Here is a 25,000-nt window from a genome sequence, read left to right on the forward strand (position 1 = left end):
GCATTTTCGTCCACACAACTGACCGCTCGCTGGATATTTCCTCTTTTTCGGACCGTTCTCTGTAAACCCTAGAGATGGTCGTGTGTGAAAATCCCAGCAGATCAGCAGTTTCTGAAATACTCAGACCAGCCCGTCTGGCACCAACAACCACGCCACGTTCAAAGCCCCTTAAATCCCCTTTCTCCCCCGTTCTGATGCTCGGTCTGCACTTCAGCAAGTCGTCTTGACCACCTCTACATGACTAAATGCACTGAGTTGCGGCCGTGTGATTGGCTGATTAGCTATTTGTGTTAACAAGCAATTTAACCTAATAAAGTGGCCAGTGAGTGTATATACTCCTTTATGAGTGGAGCAACTGTCTAATGCAGGGGTGTCAAACTCAACCAGTAAAAGGGTCATCTTTAAAAAAAAAAAAAAAAAAGGCTTTATTCCATTTTTAATTACTGTTGTGCTGTAACCCAAACTGGCCACTGATAATTCAAACACTTATAGCAGACCTTGAAATGTTGCATTGCCATTTGAAATGTAAACGTCCTCAGGAGCTCATTCTTATAAACCTACCTAGTTCTCTCTAAAATGCAGGCTTCAGGATCTACACGTTCACAGCTCATCGGAGAGGAAGTTTCAGTGCATTACAAATCTTTTTCATCCATAAAAATCGACCTCTCATGGCTAAACATAACCTGACGTTAATGCTACAGACATATATTCACACTAAGGGGCAATGCAACCGGCCTGACTGCATGTCTTTGGACTGCGGGAGGAAACCCACTCAGACACAGGGAGAACATGCAGACTCCACACAGACAGGATGCTGGTCACCCGGCCGGGGAATCGAACCCAGACCCTTCTTGCTGTGAGACGGCAGCGCTACCCACCGTGCCTCCCGAAACTGAAATATAAAATATAACATTTTTATTAAAATCAGCATCAATTACAAACTTCTCTCTTCGGTCCGCCCCTAATTCCTTATCAAAATTCATTGGAAAATTCTCCCAAGGTTTTCTGACGACTGTTCGGTTCACATTCAAAGCAGCTTCGTTTCAGCACAGAAGGCTGGTTGACGCTGTGAGGCCGCACGGTACAGAGGCTGGATCTGCGGGTGTATCGATTAACTGCGGTCGCCGCGGCTGATGAGGTCGTAGGTGGGTATAAAGCCCCTGTTTTTTATAGACACCTCATTAACCCAATGATAAGAACGAGAAATAAATGATCCCTACAATGAAGTGCAGTCTTAAGACAGATGCTTGGTGCATGAAATGCACTACTTGCTCACTGCCGGCTGGAGATGCTCTACTTTCCTCCAGCAAAATATTGGCTGAATAGGATCCTGATCGGGCGTCGAGATGAACACACGGTGTTCATCTCACGGTGCATGTGTGCAGACCTGGGCTTCCCACCACAGCAGCAGAAAAGCCCCAGAATGCTCAGTAATTGTATGTAAATGAGGTGTGCAGAATGCTTGTCTAATGAGGCAACGTCTATTCCTCTCTCTCTCTCTCTCTCTCTCTCTCGCTCTCTCTGTGTTTTCCATCCTGGGGGTAAAATTGTCCCCCCATTACCCCCCACCCCTGCCACCCCCCTCGCTAATAGAATGCTCTCTCGCTCTCTCTGTGTAAACTGGCTCGTTAATTAAAGCTGTATGAGGTGACCTGAGGTTGGAGGGCATCAGTATTATCAGATAAACGGCCTTTCAACGTTGTCATTAATTTGCTGCCGCGCCGCAGATCAGCGCCGATGTTATCCAGGAAGAGCTGGCGGACCCTTTAGCCACGCAACCCGCTAACCTTTCTCTTACAAAAGAACAGAGCGGCTCGCTCTTCAAAATGATCTCCAGAGGTCACGCGGCGCAGAGATGGTCAAAGGACGCCCGTCTCTGGGACAAAAGCAGTCTTTTTAATAATCAAAATGAACCTGTTTATAAATCTCTGTCTTTTGTTTTGTCAAGAGCCGAATGCCTCCGAGTCTCTGCCTCAAGATAAAGGCATCTCCACAGGTCTGTCTAACCAAGCAGGCCTGTTTGATCTAACCCTGGATTATCTGTCTCAAAAAGGTGGATCATATGGCATAAATCATCGCCGTGCTAACTTACACTATATTGACAAAAGTTTTCACTCCCCCATCCAAACCACTGATTTCAGGTGTTCCAGTCACTTCCATGGCCACAGGTGTATAAAGCCGAGCCCCTAGGCCTGCAGACTGCTTCTACAGACATTAGTGAAAGAATGGGTCGCTCTCAGGAGCTCAGTGAATTCCAGCGTGGTACCGTGATCGGACGCCACCTGTGCAGCAAGTCCAGTTGGGAATTTCCTCACTACTAAATATTCCACAGTCAACTGACAGTGGGATTATAATGAAGTGGAAACGATTGGGAACGACAGCAACTCAGCCACGAAGGGGTCGGCCACGTAAAATGACAGAGCGGTCAGCGGATGCTGAGGGGCATAGTGCGCAGAGGTCACCGACTTTCTGCAGAGTCGATCACTACAGACCTCCAAACTTCATGTCATTCCAGTGAAAGGAACTCTTAAAGCTTCAGCACCAAGAGATTTCTTTGGACAATTTCATGCTCCCAACTTTGTGGGAACAGTTTGGGGACGGCCCCTTCCTGCTCCAACATGACTGCCCACCAGTGCACAAAGCAGGTCCATAAAGACGTGGATGAGCCAGTTTGGTGTGGAAGAACTTGACTGGCCTGCACAGAGTCCTGACCTCAACCCCATAGAACACCTTTGGGATGAATTAGAATGGAGACTGTGAGCCAGGCCTTCTCGTCCAACATCAGTGTCTGACCTCACAAATGCGCTTCTGGAAGAACGGTCAGAAATTCCCATAAACACTCCTAACCCTGGTGGAAAGCCTTCCCAGAGGAGTTGAAGCTGTTATAGCCGCAAAGGGTGGGCCTACATCATATTAAACCCTATGGATTAAGAACGTGACGTCACTCAATGTCATATGCGTGTGAAGCCAGACGAGCGAATACTTTTGTAAATGTAGTGTAGTTTAGGATTTTGGATTATTAACAGCTGGACCAATCAGGGTCGAGCTTCTGACCAATGAGGAACAGCCTTCCGACAGAGGTGGACATTGCCAGCCTTTTCAGGTACATTTTTTTAATTTCCTGATATTTGTGGCATCAACAACGTGAAAATGACTGCTTTTCAGCAGAGAAAACGAACCATGCGACACCAACAATATAATACAGTGCTTTATCACCGTTACAAACACTTCAGTGCTACGCAGTGTGAAATAAGCCGCTCGAGTCCTCCTGGTGTTTCACAAAACAGGGTCAAAGACACCACACGTTAACATAAACCTGCACAAAGATGACACTGACGATGTGCAATTTTACGTGCAATTGAAAAATACTGACCATAGTGTGTCGACTTTTAGTGACGGCATCACCGAAATCTCCCAAAGACAGAACGAAACCTTCCAGAACTGGACAAGTCATGGCCAAAATAGCAAAAACAGGTAAAATGTTTGAAAGAAAACGAATAAAATCAGAAAAAGAAATAAGCGGTAATTAAAAAGAAGCCAAAACTGTAAACGTCTCTGAGGCAACATGACCTCAAATCAATATCGCGATCAGCTGAACGCTTTACTTCGATTACGATTCATGAGCAATTATTCTGTTTTGTTTGTTTTTTTACACTCATAGCTCACTGACCAGGCCTGCACTGTAAATACGCTCTGCATATCTTAATGTACATCGGCTCAACAGCCAGATCGGAATTCTCGCAGCTTTTATGTCAATGCAACTCACATTCGTCATAATTTGACGCGGCCAAGACCAAAAGCACAAACAACTCTGAGAGGCTCTGCCTGTGGTGATATTGTGTGTCAGCGAAGAACTGTACAACATCTACATCTACTGGAGCTTAACACACACACACACACACACACACACACACACACACTTTCTAGACCACCTATCCTTCTGGGTCATGGGGGGAGCTGGAGCCTATCCCAGCGGTCACTGGATGGAAGGAATGAAACGCCCTGGACAGGCCACCAGTCCATCACAGGGCCGATCCAGACACATACATTCACACTAAGGGGCAATTTAGCATGTCCAGTCGGCCTGACTGCACGGGAGGAAACCCACTCAGACACGGGGAGAACGTGCAGGTCCCACTTTATATTAGTGTCTTTAATAACTGTGTAGTTACATGTGAATAACAAACGCAGCAAAGTAACTACTAATGATTTAGTCAGCGTTACAGGCGGATTACGGAAGTGCACCTTGTGTAATTACACATGTATTAACTTCAGTTGTTATACAGGTAAAGTGCAATTACAGAGTGGTGATTATAGAACGGCAACTAATGTGATGTGATTAGGTTACCTTGTTATAAGTTATTCCAGAGTAATTAGGGAAAACAAATGTAAAAAATCTACAAAAACACTTTTGATCTGTAGTTCATCAAAACGATACACTGACGTTAATACACATGTAATTACATAGGCTGCACTGCTGACCTCTCCAACATTGCTTAAATCAACAGTAGTTACAGTGTTGTTACATGTTACTGATGTGTAACTACAGAGTTATTAGACACAATATAAAGCGGGACCAACATGCAGACTCCACACAGCTGGATCTGCGGGTGTATCGATTAACTGCGGTCGCCGCGGCTGATGAGGTCGTAGGTGGGTATAAAGCCCCTGGTTTTTTTTTTTTTTGACACCTCTTGTTTCCTTGGCGATAAAAGTGTGCCATTCCCGTGACGACGGCGGCCCTGATGCCGCCTCTCGAGGAGAGAAGCGCTCATCATGAATCAGTGCCATGCTAATGGAGACGAGCTGACAGCCAGACACGCCCCCTAACACACACCACAGACTACACGCCTCCTCACGACCCCCCTACCCTTCAACACAGAGAGAGGGAAACAATGAGTGCAGAGGGAAAGAAGAAAGAATGAAAGGTAGAGCTGAAACTGAACGCAGTGAAACAAAAGCATTAAAATACGCCTCTAAAAAAAAAATACACATGTTTTTCAACCTTAATGCAGACGTGGTCCGTCAGCCAGGACACGTCTGGCATACAAAATTTCCTTCTTGCATTCAGTGTGGCAGCTAATTTTATTCATGTTATTTAAATAAGCAACCGATTTTTCATTTTACATATTTAAATTGCCACTTTGGCCAATTAAACGTAAATAAGGTTATTTATACTGCGACTCTGCCCGACAGAAAGCAGTGCTGGAAATGTGCTGGTGTGTTTCAGGCATTCATTCAGCCCACACACACTGTGAGCTTCACATTTCTAAAAAAAGGGCTGATTAAAATGGTAAAATAAATAATAAATAAATAAATAGCCTGCTGTCAAATTTGCCATGAAAGCAGTCGGAATCGGCCATAAAGCCAAATTATCAGTGCAGATCTACTGTACAGCACTGAGTAAAAATAACAGGAAAAATAAATCAAATAAAATAGAAATATGCAGAATTGATCATATTTCAAAAGTAAAGAACAAATATCAAGACAGGTGAGTATACACCCTGATCAACATTACGACCAGCTCTGATCCACTCAGGCCAGCACAACACACTAACACACACCACCACATCAGTGTTACTGCAGCGCTGAGAATGACCCACCACCCAAATAGTACCTGCCCTGTGAGGGTCCATGGGGGTCCTGACCACTGAAGAACAGGGTAACAGAGTATCAGAGAAACAGATGGACTACAGTCTGTAACTGTAGAACTACAGAGAGCAGCTATACAGTAAGTGGAGCTGATTAAAGGGAAAGTGAGCGCAGAAACGAGGAGGTGGTCATCATGTTATGCCTGATTGGTGTGTATACATACATACATATACATACATACATACATACATAGAGATATATATATATATATATATATATATTACACACACACACACACACACACTCATTTTTGTCTTTTTCAGTTTGACATAATTTGATAATATATGTTGTCCTTTACCTTGTGTGTAAATTTCATGACAAATGGAATAAAAGAAATGTCCCAAAATTACTTGGGAAAAACTCTGGTTCCATTGACTTACATTAAAAGTAAAGTGTGTTTTTCCCTTCTCCTGTAAAGTTTCCATATTGGAGATATGAGGTTTTCTTCTGACAGCAGTGATATATGGGTTACTGCATTAAAATACCTGCGTTTTATTCATTTTACTGCGTTTGTGATCCTCTACAAATTAATGTTACATTACTCTGTTATGCAAATCAAGGATCTAGTCCCAATTTCCATCAGATATCACCACAATCGGTGCATCCTTTATATAATGTTACAGTATATTTATCATTTCACTTACTCGAACTCTTCAAATATTAAACATATTTAATGCACATAAAACTCTAAAGATGTCAAGAGACTTGTGGCATTGTTTATATCACACAACAGCGAAGAGAAGAAAAAGTAAACAGCAACGCCCTGCTGAGGATTCAACAGCAGCTAAACAGGTCACCCTCTGAAGGACGCGCTCATTCATTACCCTTGGAAGCAGCTCCATTCGTCACAATGCCATCGCTCACCTATACCCCACTGCAGGTCGACACGGACGCCTCGCGTTTTTTAACGTGACTGATTCAGACGTGGGCGGAAACCTACGGCTCCACTGGCCATTTCTGAGCCCTTTACTCACAAGCCATGGCCAAAAATAACAGGGCAACACAGCAGTCTATGAATTATGTTTATGTTGGCATTGGTATTATGTTTATATTATGCACCCTGCTTCCAAAAAAGTTGGAACGCTATGCAATATAAATAAAAATAGAACGCAATGATATGCAAATCATGCAAAGCCTATTTTTATTTGAAAATACTTCAAAGACAACATATCAAAAACTGAAACTGAGAAATTTTGGGGTTTTTTTTTTTCAAATATTTGCCCATTTTGAATTTGATGCCAACACCACGTTTCAAAAAAGTTGGGAGGGGGGCTTGTTGACCGCTGTGTTTCATCACCTCTTCTTTTAACAGCACTCTGTAAGCGTTTTGGAACTGAGGAGACGCTGCTCTAGTGTAGAAAGTGAAATGTTTCCCATTCTTGTTTAATACAGGATTTCATCAGTCATCAGTTCAGGGGCTAATTTGTTGTATTTTTCATCTTATAATGCGCCAAATGTTCTCAGTGGTGCCCGGTCTGGACTGCAGGCAGGTCAGTTTAGCACCTGGACTGTTAATATGGAGCAATGCTGTTGTAATACATGCAGAATTTGGTTTGACATTGTCTTGCTGAAATAATCAAGGCCTTCCCTGAAAAAGACGTCGTCTGGACGGCAGCAGATGTTGCCAAAACCTCTAATGAGTTCAGGCCCAGAGAAGGTGGCAGTGTTTCTGTTTATATTTGGCTTCTTCTTAGTGTTTTAGAGTTTAACTTGCATTTGTGGATGCAGTGATGAACTGTGTTCACAGTCAGTGGTTTTCAGAAGTGTTTCTGAGCCCATGCAGTGATTTCCACTACAGAATCATGTCTGTTTTTAATGCAGTGCTGCCTGAGGGCCCAAAGATCACGGCCAGCAGATACTGGTTTTCAGCTTTGTCCCCTGCAGAAAGAGATTTCTCAGGATTCTCTGAATCATTAAATGATATTATGCCCAGTAGATAGTAAAATGCTAGTAAAAAGGTTTTTGGTCATTTTAGGTTAAGAAATATTATAAAAAAGGACTGTTGCACTATTTACCTGCATCGTCTGACTGAGTGGTGAATCCCTCCTCATCTTTACTTCTGAAAGACTCTGAGATGCTCTTTCATATATAATGTTGCTGACGTTCCCCAACTTATCACCAGGGTTTTTTAGCATGACTCAACTTTACCAGTCTTTTGTTGCCCCATCCCCTGATTTGAAAGGTGTTGTTAACATTAAATTCAAAATTGACATAATAAAAAAAAAAAGAAAATTTCAAGAATGGATATGTTGTCTTTATACTATTTTCAATTAAAAATAGGGTTTTGCACATCACTACATTTTGCTTTTATTGACATTTTGCAAAGCGTCCCAGTTCCTGGAAACAGGGTTGTATACAATGTACATCGACAGGCAATTTGACATAATAATTCAAGGTGAATAATTCCAGTCTTGGTGCTCCACTGCTCTAAAGAGTCTAGCTCTAACATGCCTGATCCAGGTAATGATGGTCTTCAAGAGCACCGTCAATCTAAACGCATCAGGCTGTTAGAACACCCGGGGTCCCATAGGACCCAGGGTCACTATGTATTTAGCAATTCGCACGACATATTTTAATGTAATTACATAGAAACAGCTCCTTAATAAATAAAAATAATGGCTCATAGTAAGTCACATTTCACTCTAAGCCACAACAGCAAGTGTGCAGAAACTTAACGAAGACCTGGAGGCGGTCTGAGAAGGCCGAGCAAAGTTTTGAGGATGTATGCTTTTACAGAAACGATTTGGGCCTTGCAGCTCAAGTTCTAAGCTAAAGAAGCAAAATCTGGACTCCAAACCTGTCCTGGCTGACTGCAAACATCCAAGTTCAATGGAAAGCTGGGTACACCTGATTTCTTAAGAATGACCTCAGACCTGTTCAGGATCTTTGGCACTTGTTCGCAGTGGTCTTCAGTGTTGGGTACCGTTACACTTGGACGACACACACCAAAACACCAGAACTGGGCCCTTGCCTCCTGATATTGTGACTGATAAAACCGGAAGAGCAAAGGATTCTCCCAGATTGTCCACACTCGCCGTAACCACAGTCTCCTCATCCCAGAGCCTCTTCCCGGGACGCTTCGCTGAGCCACGGTTTTTAAGAATGGACGCGAGGCTGAAGCCGGAAAGCGATCCGCCACGGCCTGCCCGTCTGCCATTGTGGGTATTTATACGATCGGCGCGTCTTGGGCAAGGAGACACGGAAAGAAAGAAGAGAAGGCTGACTCTGCGCTGACACGGAGGGGGGGAGACAGGGTACCCTCCAAGCTCCCTTTGCACCAACACCCAAATGGATTGTCATATCAGATTTAGGTGTATAGGTTATTACACCCTTGGGCTCCAGTTTCCAGTACTGTCGTCTGGATGGGTGAGATTAGGTTCCAGTTATTTCTCTCCAACTACCCCCCCAACCCCTCCCAACTAATCCTCTCTTTCTCTGTAACTTTCACTCTGCGTGTCATTCAAATGGAGGGCATCCCAACTGTCACCAAAGATGTAAACTTCTCTTTTTTGGGAAGCTTCTATGGGCTACATACAGCGATATATCGCCTGGCCACTAAAACCGATATTATTATAAGATTCTTAAAATAGCTCTCAGCTTAAACACATAGTTCTAGGAAATAAAACCCCTCATATCTCCAAAATGGTGACTTTACAGGAGAAGGAAAAACCTACTTTACTTTTAATGCGAGTCAATGGAACCAGACTTATTTACAAGTCATTTTGGGCCGTTTCTTTGGGTCCATTCATCACGAAAATTACACACAGTGTAAAGGGTAACAGGTATTTTCAAATGATGTCAAAAACTGGAAAACGACAAAAACGGAGATGCAAGGTTTTCTTTTGACGCCAGCAAATCTTTATATGTGGGGATGGTTCCCATTCATGGCACTTGTTCCATAATGAGTCCCAGTTTTACAGTCTCTGGAACAACTTATGCAGCCGAACTTTAGCAGAATGGGCTGTTACCCAACGTCTACGTCAATATAATAACTTTCATTGTCATCTTTCTTCTTTCTGAGCTCTTAGTGTTAAAAGCTCAACTTGACATGAAGATTTACAGTCATTCAAGGAAACCACGGTCAACAGTGAGTGATCATTTCCCTACACTTAGAAACAACACACAAGAGAACACGATTCTGCACTTTTATCAGGCCAAACGTTTTGGTCTAAACCCAAATACAGCCCAAGAACTTTGAGTCCAACACTGACTTGAACCACATTATCAGGCTTTGAGCCCAAAACGGAAACAAACTCAAACAAATCCTGTCCAAAACTGACGCAATCAGGCCCATCACCACCCAAAGCGCAGAATAAAACCTGAGGTTTTTATTGACAGCATCAGGTAAATTACTGCCATGATTCGCTGTGTTAGCCTAGTTTAATCCAAAACCTCTCTTTCTTTACAAAGAACATGTTACATGATATACTGTTGGCTGCAAACACTATTTTTGGTGCATCCATTTTCTCAGATTTAAACCGTTTTTATTCTAATGAAAGTAAGGAGGAACTATAAAAGGACGAGTAAAACCAAGGCAGGGTCGAGGCAGGCTCTGGGAGCCCAAATGTGAAATCTGAACCCGACTCGAGACCGACACATACGCGAGGAATGACGTCTGAATCTGATGGGACCCGACTGCTCACATGAGGTCCAGAGGACGTTTCCTAATATTTCAAGCTCTCAAATATTCAAATATGAGCTGTAACACTGAGGCCAGCAAGAAGGTGTTCCAACATCCGACCATCAGCTTCGATTCTAAGCGTGCTCAGACCCAACTGGGGTTCTGTTCTTTCTCAAAGCGCAGGGAACTGGATCGTCTGTGGTCGTTTGTTGGAAATTAACATCTACAATAACTGACTGAACTACGGATGCAGTCGTATTCCTCTGACAGAGCGTCTGCATCATTAAGCCTGGAAACACTGTATGGCATGAAATCAGCCAAACGTCTGACCACAACTGCGTCTTACTGTTTGGTCAGTCATTAGTTTCTCACACCTGTCAATCTCTCGTTTAGCCTGCAGAAAGCTAGACAGGAACTGCCGGCGACAGCCACAGGAGGGAGCCTGACTGTGACCTGTCTTGTTATGGCAAAGTGGAGAAACCATGAAGATGCAGCTGTAACATCAGTGAAAGAGTACGGCAAAGTAAGAATCTGTGCTTTAAAGGCCCAAACCGCCTATTTAGACTGAAGTTAGTTGAAGCACAATACTGGGCAGCCAATCAGAACAGAGCTCATTCACAACTATCAGCTTTTAAGGTGCAGTTATAAAGCAGTCCGTTTAATTAAAAAGAGTCTGGAAAACCATAAACAGACATAAAACTCCACAAATGTCAGAGGTGGACCTCTGAAAAAAGGAAACAAAATGTAGGATATGGGCCCTTTAATATAACATGTCCACGGCGCCCAAGGCCCCATTTCACCCCTCACCTCTACCACTTAGCCCCACCCCTCCGTTTGCGTGTTCATGTCTAGGGGTAGGGTGTCCTGATTCATGGTGGGATAGAGGCGTAGGGTGAGGCGTTTGGGCTACATGACCCTCCAAACGGAGGTTTTTCAGAGACTCCAGACAGAGGCAAGACGGCAAGACGGAGCACAAGAGACCAAAGGAACCCACAAACCTCCTTAGTAGCCAACTGGTCACACAAATGGAACAGTCCTAGCGAGGCCGCGTGATGACGTCAGCAGAAAGGTCCTGCCCCGTGAAATTGGAGATGTTCTTATACAGTACGATGAGCTACACACACACAAATACTTCTAAATAAAATAGGATATATGGACAATAGGACCGGGAAATTAACCGAAAAGTAATCAAAACCAACATTCAGAACCTCTAACTGACGTAATCTTGCCAACGTCAGTTATTTTGATTATTTTTATTCTGTCAATGCTTTTGCCCACTCTGTGTGCTCATGCGCTGTCCCCTTGTTTGGCTGTTCAGATTATCTTCTAAATGCGGTCTGTACGCGATGTCAGTCTGAACAGATCAGCTCCTAAACTGACCCCGCCATGCGCAAAAGAACAGAGCGTCACGCGGACCAGAGCATCATCCAGAGGTAAACAACCACAACCGCCAACGAACGCCAGTCGCTCCCAGATGATCAGCTGCATCTTTACCAGCATCACAGGAGCCATCATGAAGCTTCACTGACTGACAGCTGGGCTCATCACCCACAATGTGTTCACCTCGCTGTAAAAAGGGCGCGGTCACTTCTTCGGGTTCGTGTCCTTGGATTCTTTAAACTTTGATTTCAGGCTTTTAACTGTTCTTTGACGCTGCAGCCTCGCTCTCCTGCGGCCACGTTCGGACATTCCTTCAGAAATGTCTTCAAACCCGGAGGGTTTAGAATACGCACCTTCTAATTTCTGTACAGACCAAATATTTATGAGGTCTCAGCAGCGCGAGATCATGACCAACGTCGAGTTGGACTGATGTAAAAGCTGCGTGAATTCCAATCTGACCGTTCAGACGATTTACAAGACATGCAGAACATATTTACAGTACAGAGCTCGTCAGTGAACTATGAGGGCAAAAAACAAACAAACAAAATAATTGTTCATTAATCGTAATTGAGGTAAAATATTCAATTAATCGTGATACTGATTTGTGGTCATATCGCTCAGCATTAATGATTGACATACAATTTACGGACGAATTCTTTAGTTAATCTATTGGATTCAATTCTTTGATTAATTTCTACTTTGCAACACTTTAATTCCCCCTTTTTGCAGACCCACAGTGCTTAACTGGACAGCAACACTGGCCACAGCACACAGGGGCGCCGTACTTTCCCTGAAAAACTCGCGAATAACAAATAAAACTGAGTCCAATTCAAGACGTCTGCCAGACTGATAAACACAGGGTTTGTTTACTCGCACCAAGATCACGTTGATTAGCTCTCAGCCTAACAAGCCGATTGGCAGAGCAGCTCTGTAGTGAGTTAATGAGCTTTAGGAGTGACTCCCACTTTCATCAAATGTGAGTTTCTCGCAGGACCTGGTGGGTGTTTTTAATCACTTAAAGAGGATAAATTACATGAATATTAGATGCAAAGTAAGCAAAAACAGAATTATTCCCCTGACCATGTAACACAGCTCTGACACACTGACTTAAAGGGGAACTCCAACCGTTTTTCAAATTTTCGGCATAATTCAAAGTCACTGATATGTAAACAAAGCAAATTCAGAGCAGTTTGGTGTGAAGTGGTTCAGACGTCTTTACAGTGGTAGTGATGGGAACCAGGCGTCGCCATGACTACAACACAGATATAGACACTTTATTTACCATCCAGAACCACCAGAGAACCTACACGAGTCTTCTGAGCTTTTCTAAGTAATAATATGATGGTAAAATCACCACCACTGTGAGGAGTTCTGACTCGGTAAGTTTATTTTTAAATCTGACTGTTTACATCTCAACCAGTTAATTATGCAGAAATTTTGAAAAATTGTGATAAAGGTGAATCGGGTGATTTGCCCTTTAAGGAAAATGGCTACTGCCCTGGGAAATTCTGAAGCGTATGAAGTGCCTGGTGACACCCCAAAAATCTGTTTCTCAATTGAGAGCCTGACAGTTCACTGACACTTTACTGACACTACTGAGGTCAATCAAATAGCACTGTTGCAAGAAACACAGCACTGGACAATGATTTCTGCAGCACAAAGACGGCACAACACCACTTCAACTGCTTGAGCTCAAAAATGTACGTCATAGTTCAAATATACCAGAAAACTGGTTACTTTCTTAAAAAAAAGAGTTATAACATATTTATTCCAGGCTGGGTTTAGTAACGCGCTCGTACCTGGCTGGGTTTAGTAACGCACTCGTACCTGGCTGGGTTTAGTAACGCACTCGTACCTGGCTGGGTTTAGTAACGCACTCGTACCTGGCTGGGTTTAGTAACGTACTCGTACCTGGCTGGGTTTAGTAACGCACTCGTACCTGGCTGGGTTTAGTAACGCACTCGTACCTGGCTGGGTTTAGTAACGCACTCGTACCTGGCTGGGTTTAGTAACGCGCTCGTACCTGGCTGGGTTTAGTAACGCGCTCGTACCTGGCTGGGTTTAGTAACGCGCTCGTACCTGGCTGGGTTTAGTAACGCACTCGTACCTGGCTGGGTTTAGTAACGCACTCGTACCTGGCTGGGTTTAGTAACGTACTCATACCTGGCTGGGTTTAGTAACGCACTCGTACCTGGCTGGGTTTAGTAACGCGCTCGTACCTGGCTGGGTTTAGTAACGCACTCGTACCTGGCTGGGTTTGGTAACGCACTCGTACCTGGCTGGGTTTAGTAACGCACTCGTACCTGGCTGGGTTTGGTAACGCACTCGTACCTGGCTGGGTTTAGTAACGCACTCGTACCTGGCTGGGTTTAGTAACGCGCTCGTACCTGGCTGGGTTTAGTAACGCGCTCGTACCTGGCTGGGTTTAGTAACGCGCTCGTACCTGGCTGGGTTTAGTAACGCGCTCGTACCTGGCTGGGTTTAGTAACGCGCTCGTACCTGGCTGGGTTTAGTAACGCGCTCGTACCTGGCTGGGTTTAGTAACGCACTCGTACCTGGCTGGGTTTAGTAACGCACTCGTACCTGGCTGGGTTTAGTAACGCACTCGTACCTGGCTGGGTTTAGTAACGCACTCGTACCTGGCTGGGTTTGGTAACGCACTCGTACCTGGCTGGGTTTGGTAACGCACTCGTACCTGGCTGGGTTTGGTAACGCACTCGTACCTGGCTGGGTTTGGTAACGCGCTCGTACCTGACTGGGTTTGGTAACGCGCTCGTACCTGGCTGGGTTTAGTAACGCGCTCGTACCTGGCTGGGTTTAGTAACGCGCTCGTACCTGGCTGGGTTTGGTAACGCACTCGTACCTGGCTGGGTTTGGTAACGCACTCGTACCTGGCTGGGTTTGGTAACGCACTCGTACCTGGCTGGGTTTAGTAACGCGCTCGTACCTGGCTGGGTTCAGTAACGCGCTCGTACCTGGCTGGGTTTAGTAACGCACTCGTACCTGGCTGGGTTTAGTAACGCACTCGTACCTGGCTGGGTTTAGTAACGCACTCGTACCTGGCTGGGTTTAGTAACGCGCTCGTACCTGGCTGGGTTTAGTAACGCACTCGTAACTGGCTGGGTTTAGTAACGCACTCGTACCTGGCTGGGTTTAGTAACGCACTCGTACCTGGCTGGGTTTAGTAACGCACTCGTACCTGGCTGGGTTTAGTAACGCACTCGTACCTGGCTGGGTTTGGTAACGCACTCGTACCTGGCTGGGTTTGGTAACGCACTCGTACCTGGCTGGGTTTGGTAACGCACTCGTACCTGGCTGGGTTTGGTAACGCGCTCGTACCTGGCTGGGTTTGGTAACGCGCTCGTACCTGGCTGGGTTTAGTAACGCACTCGTACCTGGCTGGGTTTAGTAACGCACTCGTACCTGGCTGGGTTTAGTAACGCACTCGTACCTGGCTGGGTTTAGTAACGCACTCGTACCTGGCTGGGTTTAGTAACGCACTCGTACCTGGCTGGGTTTGGTAACGCACTCGTACCTGGCTGGGTTTGGTAACGCACTCGTACCTGGCTGGGTTTAGTAACGCACTCGTACCTGGCTGGGTTTAGTAACGCACTCGTACCTGGCTGGGTTTAGTAACGCACTCGTAACTGGCTGGGTTTAGTAACGCACTCGTACCTGGCTGGGTTTAGTAACGCACTCGTACCTGGCTGGGTTTAGTAACGCACTCGTACCTGGCTGGGTTTAGTAACGCACTCGTACCTGGCTGGGTTTAGTAACGCGCTCGTACCTGGCTGGGTTTAGTAACGCGCTCGTACCTGGCTGGGTTTAGTAACGCGCTCGTACCTGGCTGGGTTTAGTAACGCGCTCGTACCTGGCTGGGTTTAGTAACGCGCTCGTACCTGGCTGGGTTTAGTAACGCGCTCGTACCTGGCTGGGATTAGTAACGCACTCGTACCTGGCTGGGTTTAGTAACGCACTCGTACCTGGCTGGGTTTAGTAACGCACTCGTACCTGGCTGGGTTTAGTAACGCACTCGTACCTGGCTGGGTTTAGTAACGCACTCGTACCTGGCTGGGTTTAGTAACGCGCTCGTACCTGGCTGGGTTTAGTAACGCGCTCGTACCTGGCTGGGTTTAGTAACGCGCTCGTACCTGGCTGGGATTAGTAACGCGCTCGTACCTGGCTGGGATTAGTAACGCGCTCGTACCTGGCTGGGATTAGTAACGCACTCGTACCTGGCTGGGATTAGTAACGTACTCGTACCTGGCTGGGTTTAGTAACGCACTCGTACCTGGCTGGGTTTAGTAACGCACTCGTACCTGGCTGGGTTTAGTAACGTACTCATACCTGGCTGGGTTTAGTAACGCGCTCGTACCTGGCTGGGTTTAGTAACGCACTCGTACCTGGCTGGGTTTAGTAACGCACTCGTACCTGGCTGGGTTTAGTAACGTACTCATACCTGGCTGGGTTTAGTAACGTACTCATACCTGGCAGTGTTCAGTAAGGGGTGCTTTGTCCCGACCAGCTTCCTCACATGCATGGCTACGTTGCTGAGTTCATCGCTGAGAAGGCAGCGGAGGCTCATGAATGATGTGGGATATCCTACAATCTTCTCTGCATCTGACACCACTTTGGTCCAATTTGAGGGAGAAGAGCTGGAGAAGATGCTCAAAGTACGATGTCCTCTGCTTACCGAGCCAAGACAAGCGAGTCGTGACCACACAGCCATCCTGCAAAACATGGCAAATTACAGGCAAATTACTTATTAGCTATTAACTTACATATTGACTCACTTATTAGCTAACTATTACACTTATTCATACATAAGCTGGGCCAATCAGAGACAATCAAACTTCCATGTGTTGTGACATCACAACCACAACTTACTGGCAGTATTGTACTCGTATTTGGCCGAGTTTAATACTAATACACTCACAGTAGTAGTATTAGTAGTAATACACTTATCTGGGTTTAGAAACACATTCATAGCTGACTAGACTTGATAATGTACTCATACCTGGTAATGTCCAGTAAGGACTGTTTACACAACACATTCAAGAGTGAAGCATTAAGCCAGGAAAGGTCAGGACTTCGGGTTTCTTGGCAAAAAAGGCCTGAACCTCAACATTGAGAGAATAATTGCAATTTAAACCGTGGTTGTGATATTAGTTATTATTAATGAATTATTATTAAACAAGCTTTCCCCAAATTGTTCAGCCCTAGTGCTCGCCAAGACCGGCGCTGGAGGTTAGGGAAACGGCCTTGTGACCGGAAGGTCGCTGGTTCGATCCCCAGCGCCGGCAGTGTGTGACTGAGGTGTCCTTGAGCAAGACACCTAACCCCCAACTGCTCCCCCGGGCGCTGTGGATAGGGCTGCCCACCGCTCCGGGCAAGTGTGCTCACTGCCACCTAGTGTGTGTGTGTGTGTGTGCTCACTAGTGTGCATGTGGTGTTTCACGTCACGGATGGGTTGTGGGACTAATAGGGGTCACTTAACCTAGTCTTAATCTTACCAAGTCGTGGCCACGCATTAGGATCTTGTTCCCACGCGTTAATAAGGCGTGGCCACGCATTATTTTTATTTATACAGGATGTCATCAGCGGGGTTGTTCTCGCAACACTGAAGCACGAAATCGCTTGAGCTCACGAAGCTGAAGTCAGCTTCCTGCTCTTCCCGTTCGAATTCCCCCGGTCCACCTTAAATGGTACCACAGTTACATTAAATGGTGCAGCGGTTGTATTAAGCGCTGCACCATTTAAGGTGGACCGGGAAAGTTCGAAGAAGAAGCCGGCGAATAAGGAAATGGAAGGAAACACGGAACATCTGAAGCAACCCACTTCGTGATGCAGGTGCGCAGGTGTGCCATGACCGTTCACCGAGTCCTGCAGGACTTCTTCTGACGGAGAACACCTCCGTTTCTCCTCCAGCTGGAGCTCTGAGCTCAGTGTCACCGCCAATGTCACCTCCTTTCCGAAGTGGACATCTCTCCTCCGGAGCCCAGCGCTGTGTCTCCTCGTCAGACCCCGCGTCAGCCTTTATCTCAGCCCAGCAGACCAGAGGAGGAGCTTCAGGGAGAAGAACAGGCGCTTTATTTGCGCTCAGGCGCTCAGAAACCACGGCGCACTACCGACGCCGCCATGTCTGTGGCCTGTCATGAAGCACGTGTTTCATTGGCCGCGTCCCGATTCACTTCTGGAGCCGCACTCGATGGTGTGAGTGCACTCGAGCACTCGGCCTGCTAGTGCACACTAGAAAGCACGCTGGAGACCTTAAGTCGCAGTATCACAGCGCTGCGCACTTACCAGAACACTGACCACAAGTTCTTCAAGGGTTCTTTAGTTAAGGCAGTGGTTCTATTTGGAATCATGACTTCTAAATCCATTCATGCTTCTTGGCATGGTCCTTCAGATTGATGGAGAACGCATTATATAAGGTTCTATATAGCACCCAAAAGGGTTCTTCTGCTATAAGCTTGATATCGCAACAGTAGCAGAGGCCTTTTTGGATGCTATGTAGAACTATTAGCAAGTGGTTCCGTGCAGAACCGTATGCAACACATTCTCCATCATCTGAAGAACCATTTCACCATACAAAGAACCATTTGAGCAAAAAAGAAATGTTCTACGTAGAACTCATGGATCAAAATAGAACCATTCCCTCAACTAAAAGAACAACTTCTTAAGTGTCCCATAGCATTCTAGAACATATATAAAAGACTAACCCGTACTCTAGATCACTTGCACGCTAGGCAGGGATTCTAGAACACAAGCAACTAACAATCTTAGAACACAAGGTGTCGTCTAGCCAAGCATTCTAGAACAAAAATTCCCATGTTTTTTTCCTAGAACACTATCACGAACTAGTTAAGCATTCTACAACGAGGATGAGCTAGATAAATAATCTAGAACACAATTATGTAGAAGCTAAGCATTCTAGACAACTAGTCTGAACTAGCTAATCTATTGTAATTTCTACAAAAAGGATGGACTAGATAAACATTGTAGAACCGTATTATGTACTAGCTAAGCATTCTAGACAACTAGTATAAACTAGCAACGCTAAACGTAATTATACAAAACTGATGTACCAGATGAACATTCTAGAACCCAGTTATGTGCTAGCTAAGCATTCTACAGAACTAGTACAAATTATCAACACTAATGAAATTGTACAAAAGGATGTACTAGATAAACATTCTAGAACCCTATTATGTACTAGCTAAGCATTCTAGACAACTAGTATAAACTAGCAAAACTACTGAAATTATACAAAAAGGATGTACTAGATAAACATTCTGGAACCCAAATATGTACTAGCTAAGCATTCTAGACAACTAGTATAAACTAGCAAAGCTAATGTAATTGTATAAAAAGGATGTACTAGATAAGCATTCTAGAACCCAATTATGTACTAGCTAAGCATTCAAGAGAACTAGTATAAACTAGCAAAGCTAATGTAATTGTACGAAAAGGATGTACTAGATAAGCATTCTAGAACCCAATTATGTACTAGCTAAGCATTCAAGAGAACTAGTATAAACTAGCAAAGCTATTGTAATTGTACAAAAAGGATGTACTAGATAAACATTCTAGAACCCAGTTCTGTACTAGCTAAGCATTCTAGAACACAGGTATGTGTACTGAGCACTGAGAGATGCTCTTGCACTTGGGCTGAACTGACCGTTCAGTTTGAAGTTCTGAATGTGATTAGAATCGTTTATGATTAGCAGGAGATTATCAGAACCGCTCATGTGACCTCTTTAGCCACGTAACCGTCCGAGAGGTCTTAACGTACCTGTCTAATGAGCTGCCCGGCTCTGCTGATCTGAAGTCTTTTTCACGCGGCTGATTGGAGCAGCACATGTCCTACAGCCTCTGCGCCGCAAGTCATTTCACTGGATTCCTGATAATCCTCCACGCTGGAGTCCAGGCCGCTTAAATTAGCCCCCAGAGCTTTGCAGGGAACAGGCAGGAGGAAAAAACAGCCCAGTATCAGTGTTGAGACAGGGAATTTCACCAAACTACAAGTTCCTCCTTAATGTCAAAAGCCATTTCTGAAAATCTGAGCAGTGCAATTACGGAGCTGCCGTGACTCTGCGGTCGCTGGAAGGCTGGAAAGTGGATGAGCTCAGCTTGGTCATCTTAGCATTTGATACCAAGTAATAACAACACCGGTTCTTCATTTTCAGAGCTGTAGTGGTCTGAAGTATGTCGACGTTTATTAAGGTCACAGAACTCCAAACTGTTGCTTCTGGAGCCTGGAGCTTGCGTTGCTTGTTTAAAGGGGACGTCCACTGATGTTTTCAAACTTCCTTCAGAAAATCAGTGTTTGAGATGTAAACAGAGTCATTCCGAGTGGAAGTGGCTCGTTCGTAGAGATTTCCGTGCAGTGAAGTTGATTTACTGGATATCCAAAGAGTTTTTATGCGTAACCTTATTATAAAGCAGCGTCTCAGTCGTCAGGCAGCGAATTCATAACCATCTCCTGTGGGAACTTTCTGTGAAGGAGCTTTTGGAGGTGGACGTCTGGTTCCTATCACCACCAACAATTCTGGCTCTGTGAGTTTCTCTGGAACAGAACGTTTCACACCAAACCGCTCTGAACGGCTCTGTTTACATCTTGACCATTTAATTATGAATTAATTCTAACATTTTAGCAAAAATAGTGCAGTTCCCTTTACGATCAACCAGTTGAACATGCTCAGTTCTGTATTAATGCTCACCAACTTCTGCGTTCTTTCTTCTAAACCGTCTGAGGAGGTGAACATCAGCCCTTTTCACTGCAAATAATGGTGTATTGTAGGTAAAATGATCTTAAATATGGTCAATAAATCTAATATTTCTCCTGTTGAGATTGTTGTAAGCTTAATTTAACCCCTGTGTTCACACTAGTTCTCCAGAATCCTTACCTTCTACACGACTGAGGTCCAGAACGTTTATGTTCATGTCTAAAATGAACATAAACAAAAATGCAGACTTGCTTCAGCTCAGCTGTAGCTGCTTTTCTCACATCTCTGGCAGGAAACGTTTCCTCAAAAGTAGAACAGGCTCTTGTAAAATGTGTCTCAGTGGTTTTAAACGCTGGAGTTGTGAAAACTGTGAATTCACTTTTTAACCCTGAAGGTTGGCACGCAGACGGCTGGTCGCCATAGCAACGCAAAGAACAATTTCCCCTAGCTAGTCGCTAGCAAACAGCGCGGAGACAGATTTAAGTCGAACATCGATAATCTGGAGACGAATGGGCTGATCTGTGTTTATAGTCACTCCAGCTGGTTTCCTGATACGTTTAATCTGCAGCGAGAAACTAAAACACTAAAAAGTCACGAAGCTGAAATCAGTTTCTCATTTGAATTTTCTGGTTCCACCTTAAATGGTGGAATGATTATGAATGCGAATGAGTGCATTCGTCTCCAGATTATCGATGTCCGTCTTAAATCTCTCTCTTTGCCGTTTCGTAGCTACTAGCTGGGCGAGACTGTTGTCTGTGTTGCTATGGTGACCAGCTGTCTGGGCTGATCTTCAGGGTTAAAGGGTGAATCAGCAGTTCTACATTAACTCCAGCGTTTAAGACCATTTACTGTTAAACTGTGTTGAAGGATCAGCAGAGCTTTATTTTACTGTAGAGGAGGATTATTTTATTATTACCTACTGATCTGATTCAGCTGTGGAGCCACGACAGGGCAGTGAAAGAGCCGCACGTGGCCAACCGCTGTACCACACTGAGCATAATTCAGTTTTTCCTGAGACGGGCCCTTTAACTTTAAGCAGAGATCCTGTTTAGAACCTTAGCCCTGATTTGTTCCTCTGGGTTATGAACTTTATCCAGAAGTTATCATGATAATTCTACCATGTCGTCATATCGCCCACCTCTGTGACGATGCGTGCTAAACAGATGTCCTGATTTGACCACAGCGGGTGAATCCGATACCCAGTGAGATTAAAATCAGGCCAAGCCTATCTGGAAGCCAATACCATGAGCGGCTAAAAGAAACAGGGCCCAAATCAAGTGATCCAGAATCTGGAAGCGGGACAAATCACGGAGATTCACTCAGCGGGACACTTGGCAGTAATGAAGGAGAGGCGGGCATGCAAACAAACACACACACACAAGGTAGAGAGAGAGAGAGAGGAAAACATAATGGACCACCCCCCCTCAGCCCACACACACACACACACACACACACACACACACACACACCAACCTTGGATCCCTTTGAAATTCAGTAAATTTGACCTTTTATTTCAGATAGGGTTTCATTAGTCTAATTAACTGCACATGGCACTGAAATGCTTTGTTCACCTCCTCACAGCTTCGCCTCGGAATTCTTTTATTACAGCAGCACACGCATTATCCAATTACAGCCAGAGCCGCTATTCATCCCGTTTCAAAACGGACAATTCCATTAATTCTTTGCCGCCACAACCCCCAAAAGCTGCTCTCACCTACCGTAGTCACCCTGGAGACTCTTGAATATGCAGAGTATTTTGTGCTCCCTCTTCTTTACTTTGTTCCGAGGTTTGAAATGTCTGGAAAGGCTGAGGTCGCACTAAGAAAAGGCCAGTAAAAGACCGTATCAGCCAAACGCTAACACTGACCATTAAATGGTACTTTATTTTATCAGTCCACCCCCCCCCTTTACCCAAATGTGGTCAATCAGCCACATGTTTGCAGTTTTCTTCCTTAGCTCTGCTCTGGAGCTACGAGGCCAATGAAGCAAAGAATGGAAGCTATAAGGCACCAGGTTAGCTTCGTGCTAACTGCATGCCTTATTCCTCACACACCCGCCTCAGGCTACTGAGCTCAGCATTTCAGGCTTGTAACAACAGAAAAACCCTTTTTGGGTGTTATACGGAACCGTTTTCTAAAAGGTTCTAGATGTAACCATATACAACACATTCTCCATCAATCTGAAAACAATTTGACATGCGAAGAACCGTTTAAGCATATAGCTCTTCAAGGTTCTAAATAGAACCTTTGAATCTTTTTAAAATCCTATAGGTTTAGGCCGGAATGCCTCTTTAAAGGGTCCAAATCCTACATTTCTCCTGTTTTTCGCTTCTAAACTTTCTTCATGCCCAAACTGGTTTTGATACTGTGCCTTTAAGAGTGATTTATGCAAATGAGCCCTGTTCTGATTGGCCGCCCTGTACTGCGCATCTTTCAAAAAGTAGCCGAGGCTGAACCACTTCAGCTTGTTCAACCAGACCTCTGAACTTGTGCGTTGTTCTGAACCAAAATGTGGTGGAGGAAGTACACAAACCCTGTACCTGAGTAAAAGTAGAGACCCCCAAGGTAAATATTCCTCCAGTAAAGTAGAAGTTCCTCCCTTTAGACCTCCACTTGAGTAAAAGTACTAAAGTATTTCCCTTCAAATGTACTTAAGTATAAAGTAAAAGTACTAAAATAGTAATTCTGGCTCTGATGTCCTGTTATCATTTTTATAACCAGACTGGCTTCATGAACTCATTTCAGGTGAAAGTCCTCCAGCGTCTCTCTTGGTAAACCAGTCTTTTAATAGAACGTCATTAATTAGTGACGCTGACGTCTATTAAAATGATCAGAAGCACAAAACACTGAAGGTAAACAGTTTCCATCAGGGAGAACCGAGTGGCTCTGAAATCACTTTTTACACACAAGCAAAGTTTCAGTTTCAGATTTATTTACAACTTAGTTCCAAGTTTAAGTTGAATAAAAACTGGCTTTAAACTCAGGATCACAGATGAGCTCCTTTACTATGTTGATCTGTAGGCGTCTGTTCATAAACATAAACCAGCCCAAACTAATTTACTATAAAATGAAATGGTGTTTGTAGAAATTCAGAAAAAAGCCGCGTCAGTCTCGACTGCATATGTGGACATATTTCTATATTGAGCTCTATTTACACAAAGTTAGGTTAGTTCATCATTTATGTTGAACAGACTCTCCCAAAGTTTTACGCTGCTGCGCTGACGTTGAACCGCGTGCTGCACTGGGTCGGTATGACCAACAGGTCAAAACCAGCTCTAAACAAAGTGACCGCTGGGCCCTGATTGGTGCTCTGGCTTTGCGCTTCTTTCGTTTTGACATGTTACGTTTTTATACACACAGAAACCAAAAGGAACCACAGATTTCTCAAAATGTAGGAGGAAAAAGTCGGATATTAGACTCTGAAATGTAGTGGAGTGAAAGGAAAAAGTCGCCCAGAAACGGAGAAACTTCAGTACAGATACACCAAAAATACTAAAGTACAGAAACTAATTACATTTACTCAGTTACTCAGTTACTCAGTTACTCAGTTACTCAGTTACTGTCCACCACTGGAATCCATTTCGTCCTTTATGACCATTTTCTCTCTGAATATCTCCGGATCCTCTGAGTTACGAGGTTGTTTAGGAGTCAAAATACAAAAAGAAAATACATCATACAGGCTACGACCCAAATAGCGAGCATCTATCAGTCTGGCCCTATAATGTCAGCACCCTGCTGACTCTATGCCTCTGATAGCCCACCCTCGGACCACCCAGATTATCATCCTCAGTGCAAGAACTAGCTTTTAATCTCCTCACACAATTTTTAAACATGAGGGTTCTGCGTAGAACCCTACACAATGCATTCTCCATCAATCTGAAGAACCATTTCACCATGCAATGCTTCTATATAGAACTCATGGTTCTCAATAGAACCACTCCCTGTATTAAAGAACCTTGGAATAACCACCTTTTTTAAGTGTGACCTGAAGGAAAACTTCAAAAGGAAAGTAATTTTTCTTAAAAGGGGAGAACCAGAGAAATGACTGATTGTATTGATGGTGGTGACTGTAAGATTCGTGACTGGCCTAATCTCAGAGTACAGGTAGTTAAAATACAGTCAAAATAAAAATACAGTCAAAAATGACAGCAAAGCTACTAAAACGAGTGCCTACAAACAACTTATCGCTGCTGCTGGACCAAAACCTCGTATCTCCATCTCTGTCGTTTTTCAGTTTTTGAGATAATTTTAAAGTACCAATAGTCCTTTAGTCCTTTACCAATAGTCCTGTGTATTGGGTGTAAATTCCATGATGATTGGACCAAAAGAAATGACCCAACATTGCTCAGCTAAAAGTCTGGTTCCATTGACTTACACTGAAGGTAGAGTAAGTTTTTACCTTGTCCTGTAAAGTTACAATTTTGGAGATATGAGGTTTTGGTCCGACAGCAGCGATATATCAGTCACATGAATGTTTGTTGCATGTACGTTCATTTCAACCTCTTTGCTGTCATTTTTAACTGTATTGATTTATAAATTCGGCATTAATCTCAATCTGAATGTCATACGCTTCTGAATATAACTGACCCTATTTAGGAAATTAGTGTTATGCTATTTGC

At 44.3% G+C, this 25,000-nt stretch overlaps 1 protein-coding gene across 2 annotated transcripts in view; it reads right to left on the bottom strand.

Moving 5' to 3' along the window:
* The window catches only part of pdss2 (prenyl (decaprenyl) diphosphate synthase, subunit 2), a 72,700-nt gene extending 54,898 nt beyond the window's left edge, over positions 1-17,802 (bottom strand). For both annotated transcript variants that reach the window (XM_017718241.2, XM_017718240.2), the window contains exons 1-2: positions 17,492-17,802; positions 16,141-16,383 (exon numbers count right to left, since the gene is read on the bottom strand). In XM_017718241.2, coding sequence (XP_017573730.1) covers positions 16,141-16,383; positions 17,492-17,520 — 272 coding nt within the window. In that variant the 5' untranslated portion in view covers positions 17,521-17,802. The remainder of the gene's footprint in view (positions 1-16,140; positions 16,384-17,491) is intronic.
* Between the last annotated feature and the right edge of the window lie 7,198 nt (positions 17,803-25,000).

Source organism: Pygocentrus nattereri, chromosome 5 (genome assembly GCF_015220715.1).
Source record: "Pygocentrus nattereri isolate fPygNat1 chromosome 5, fPygNat1.pri, whole genome shotgun sequence".
NCBI classification, from domain to species: Eukaryota; Metazoa; Chordata; class Actinopteri; order Characiformes; family Serrasalmidae; genus Pygocentrus; species Pygocentrus nattereri.